The 4,494-nt window shown below is 42.9% G+C and overlaps 1 protein-coding gene across 1 annotated transcript in view; it reads left to right on the top strand.

The window, feature by feature from the left end:
• The window catches only part of LOC105517837 (solute carrier family 28 member 3-like), a 12,876-nt gene that overhangs the window by 1,697 nt on the left and 6,685 nt on the right, over positions 1 to 4,494 (top strand). Inside the window, exon 3 of the mRNA XM_011950567.1 lies at positions 3,298 to 3,383. Within this exon, the coding sequence (XP_011805957.1) occupies positions 3,298 to 3,383 (86 nt within the window). The remainder of the gene's footprint in view (positions 1 to 3,297; positions 3,384 to 4,494) is intronic.

The raw sequence follows: 4,494 nt of genomic DNA, 5'->3' as shown, positions 1-4,494 counted from the left end.
GCTGGGATTACAGGCTTGAGCCACCGCGCCCGGCCCCTTAGTAGCTTTATACCAGTCTGAGGGACTCTGGCTTAATTTCACTTACATGTGGAATTCTGGACAGGAGTTTATTTAAAGATGGCTTCCTGTTGCAAAAAAGGTGAACAAATTATCCACGTAGGTCATCCCTTACAAAGTAATTCAGGGCCGGGCACAGTGGCTCATGCCTATAATCCCAGTACTTTGGGAGGCTGAGGAGGGTGGATCACTTGAGGTCAGGAGTTCGAGACCAGCCTGGCCAACATGGTGAAACCCCATCTCTACTAAAAGTACAAAAATTAGCTGCGCATGGCGGCGTGTGCCTGTAATCCCAACTACTTGGCAGCCTGAGGCAGGAGAATCGCTTGAACCCAGTAGGTGGAGGTTCCAGTGAGCCAAGATCGCACCACTGCTCTCCAGCCTGGGCAACAGAGCGAGACTCTCAAAAAAGAAAAAAAGGAATTCAGGGTGCCTACTAGTGTGTCATTTTGTGAGGAGCTTTCTTGTGGTAAAAGAATCACTTTTTTAAAAGCAGACAATTTGGAAAACTTATTGTAGCAAAATTTGGAAGACCAAAAAAGGCTCATAATTCAAGAAAAAAAGTCAGTGCCTAACATTTTGGAACACAGCCTTTTTTAATGCAAACATACGCCCACATGCATATGTCATCTGTATTGGAATCACACCATGCATAGTACAGTGTTTGGTAACTGTCTATTTTGCTTAATTGATTGCAAAAAAAAATGTTCACGCCACTAAGTATTCTTCAACAAAAAAAGAAAACAATACTTATGTCCACATAAAACCCCACACATGGATGTTGAGAGCAGCTTTATTTGTAATTGCCAACACTTGGAAGCAACCTAAATGTCCTTCAGTAGGTGAATGAATAAATAAATGTGGTACATCCAGACATGCAGCGTTTTTCAGCACTAAAAAGAAATGAACTATCAGGCCATGAAAAGACATGAAGTAACCTTAAATGTACATTACTGGGTGAAAGAAACCAATCTAAACTGGCTACATATTGTGCGATCCCAACTGTACGACATTCTGGAAAATGCAAAACTATGGAGACAGTAAATAGCGGTTTCAAGGCATCAGGGGGAGGTGGAGACAAATAAGAAGTGTGGGCTTTTTTTGTTTTTTGAGACAGAGTCTCACTCTTTCACCCAGGCTGGAGTGCAGTGGCACAATCTCCGCTCACTGCAGTCTCCACCTCCCAGGTTCAGGCGATTCTCCTGCCTCAGCCTGCGGCGTAGCTGGGATTACAGGCACCCACCACCACGCCCGGCTAATTTTTTTGGTATTTTCAGTACAGACGGGGTTCCATCATGTTAGCCAGGATGGTCTTGATCTCCTGACCTCATGATCCACCCACCTCAGCCTCCCAAAGTGCTGGGATTACAGGCATGAGCCACCGCCCCCGGCTATAAGAAGATTTTTAGGGCCATGAAACTAGTATACCTGATACTGCAGTGGTGGATACATGTCATCATACATGTGTCCAAATCCATAGAATGTACAAGACCAAGGGAGTCTCACTGCAGACTTTGGGTGATGATGATGTGTCCATGGAGGCTCCTCAGTTGTAACAAATGTACTTCTCCGGGTTCATTTGATAGTAGGGAAGATGAGGGTGGGTAGACAATACATGAAAAATCTGTATACTTTCAGCTGCATGTTGCTATGAACTTGAAACTGCTCTTTTAAAAATATTTTTAAAATATGTTTTCATAAAAACAAAAATTTAGATATTTTACAGTTATAAACGGGGATGTGAAGGCTGAGGAGTAGCTACTGGAGTTGATAGCAATGGGCCTTGGGTGACACTGGCAGGACGCATTCAGCAGAAGCACAATCACAGGGGGTGGAGAAGTGGGCAGGGTGTGAGTAAGTGACCTCCAAAGAGTAAACACCACTCTCTCCAGTGGCCTGACTGTGAAAGGAAAGAGGGGACAGTTGTCCCATGATTGTGGGAGCCAAGGGAGATTTGTAGTTGTTGATTTTAAAACATGAGAAAAGACGGAAAAATAAAAGACAACAGTAGTAATGCTAGACATACCATAGATAGGAGGTAATTTGGGGTACTTTCACCACAAGACAATAATAATGATGATCATTTCAATCAAATATTTACCAAACATTGACTATTGGCTAAGCTAGGAATTAGATAGAAATAAATGAATAAGACTCAACCCCAGCCTCTCCAAAGAAGCTGCAGCTTGGACTCAGCTGGTCTCTCTTACAATTATCCTCGCACCTTCCTAGTTCCTGGGGTCCAGCCCAGAAAATAAAGGTAATCTGAATCAGAAGAAAAACTGAGTTTGGCCTCGTGGAATTATAGGATTTTTGAGAATCCTTTCAGCTCAGACACACACTAATGATTTATTTCTATGATTTCTGTTAAAGAGAATCAAAGGCCACATTGGATATGACAGAAGACAAGTGCTGAGATTTGACATTATACTTCTTAGAGCACACTCAAACTGCTCCACCTCCATCTGTTTCCTCCCCCACCAGCTTCTGTACCATTGGTTACAAGAGCCAGGCTTATTATTTGAGACATTCTTGGAGACTGAAGACAAGTAGGAAATCCTCTGCCATCCTGGAAATAGGATGGGTCATGGATATTTGAGAGCTCAAACTGTACCTAGAAAGATTGGGTCCTTGAAAAAATGGACCAGAGATATCCTACACTCAATTAATTAGAGCAAGGGCTAGCTGAGTAAGGGAAATAGTCCGTTCGCCCAACTGATAAAAGGATCCTCGTTCCCAAGGGAAGGTTTATCGGCTCTTGAAGGTGCCAAGCTAGTTTTCATATTCGCAGACCAAGCCCTGGGCTGCCAGGGAAATAAATCCAGCTTTGGTCTCAGTCCTTTGGAAACCGGGGCTGGCAGAGTACTAGGGGAGATTTATGCAGCTCCTGGTATTAACTTCATTTAGCACTTGGCTGAAAACAGAGCTGGGGTTGAATGATTACAGGAGAGACAGGAATGAAAAGCACAAATATGAGCCTGTTCCCTTAAGAAAAGGAGAAAATACCAACCACTCATTTGGAAGGAAAGGAAGAGTTCGATGTGATCCTCCCTTTTTTTGTGTGAGATTATAAGTGGGGAAAAAAATGTCTGTGCAGTAGATAATAGGAGCCATCTTCTTGCATAATAATTTAAAAGAACCTATTGAAAGTTCTTTGCCTGAGTTTTGAGCAATGAAACCAGGGTCCATTATGCCCAGGATGCTCATTATTCCATCTCTGCTCCAATGTTTGATTTCCAGGATGAAGAACAGGGCACAGTTCAGCAGGATTCTCCAAGAAACAAAGAAGACATGGAGGATGATGAAGAGGAGATGCAACAAAAAGGGTACAGTCTTTAAAACAGGGAAATAACCAAGCCTACCTCCCATTTGGTTTTATTACTTTGATTTTTTTTTTTTTTTTTTCCCCAGACAGAGTCTTACTTTGTCGCCCAGGCTGGAGTGCAGTGACTCACTCTAGGCTCATTGCAACTTCTGCCTCCCAAGTTCAAGTGATTCTCCTGTTTCAGCCTCTCGAGTAGCTGGGACTACAGGCGCATGCCACCATGCCTGGCTAATTTTTGTATTTTTAGTAGAGGCGGGGTTTCATCATGTTGGCCAGTCTGGTCTCGAACTCCGGACCTCAAATGATCCACCCACCTCGACCTCCCAAAGTGTTGGGATTACAAGCATAAGCCACAGCGCCGGACCTCCCATTTGAATTTTAACATTTATTGTAATTTATTAGAGATTGTCACCACTCATCCATCTACCCTCCCTACCCAGCATCCTTTCCAGAAAAATTAATGAAGGTCTGAGATGATCAATGTGGCCAATTCAAACTGCTGATGTTCTGGGAACCCAATATGCAGATTTAAATTCATCCAGGACAGTCTTCTAATTAAAAGTGTAAATCACCAACTAATTGCTCCAGTCCATACAAATGCAGTTAATTCATCTTCTCAATGTCAGTCAATAGCAATTGATTGCTCAAAACCCAATCCACTTTAAATCCCAGCAAATTGTTACTCTTACCTTGTAATAGCCTCAAAGTATTCCAAGTTCTTACAACTCCATAAGGTAGGAGACACAAGATTAGTATCTTTATTTTTTGGACCAGATAAATGAACCTCAGAGAACTGACTTCCCTAAGTGAGCTAGGAGAGGAAGAGAGCTAGGTCACAATTTCAGCTACTACTCTGTCATAACACTACAGTATTTGTCCATCTTCTCTATTCCTACTTAAATTTGATTTGCATTCCTATGTCTCTGAGGAATTTTTCTTCTTTTTTTTAGAGGCAGGGGCTCACTCTGTTGCACAGGCTGGAGTTCAGTGGTGCTAATTTTAAAAATCTAGAAATAATGGCCGGGCGCGGTGGCTCAAGCCTGTAATCCCAGCACTTTGGGAGGCCGAGACGGGCGGATCACGAGGTCAGGAGATCGAGACCATCCTGGCTA

Source organism: Colobus angolensis, unplaced genomic scaffold (assembly GCF_000951035.1).
Source record: "Colobus angolensis palliatus isolate OR3802 unplaced genomic scaffold, Cang.pa_1.0 Scaffold308, whole genome shotgun sequence".
In the NCBI taxonomy this organism is placed as follows: Eukaryota; Metazoa; Chordata; class Mammalia; order Primates; family Cercopithecidae; genus Colobus; species Colobus angolensis.
Note: the sequence above shows the minus strand (reverse complement) of the source record. Positions and strands in the feature narration are given on the sequence as shown.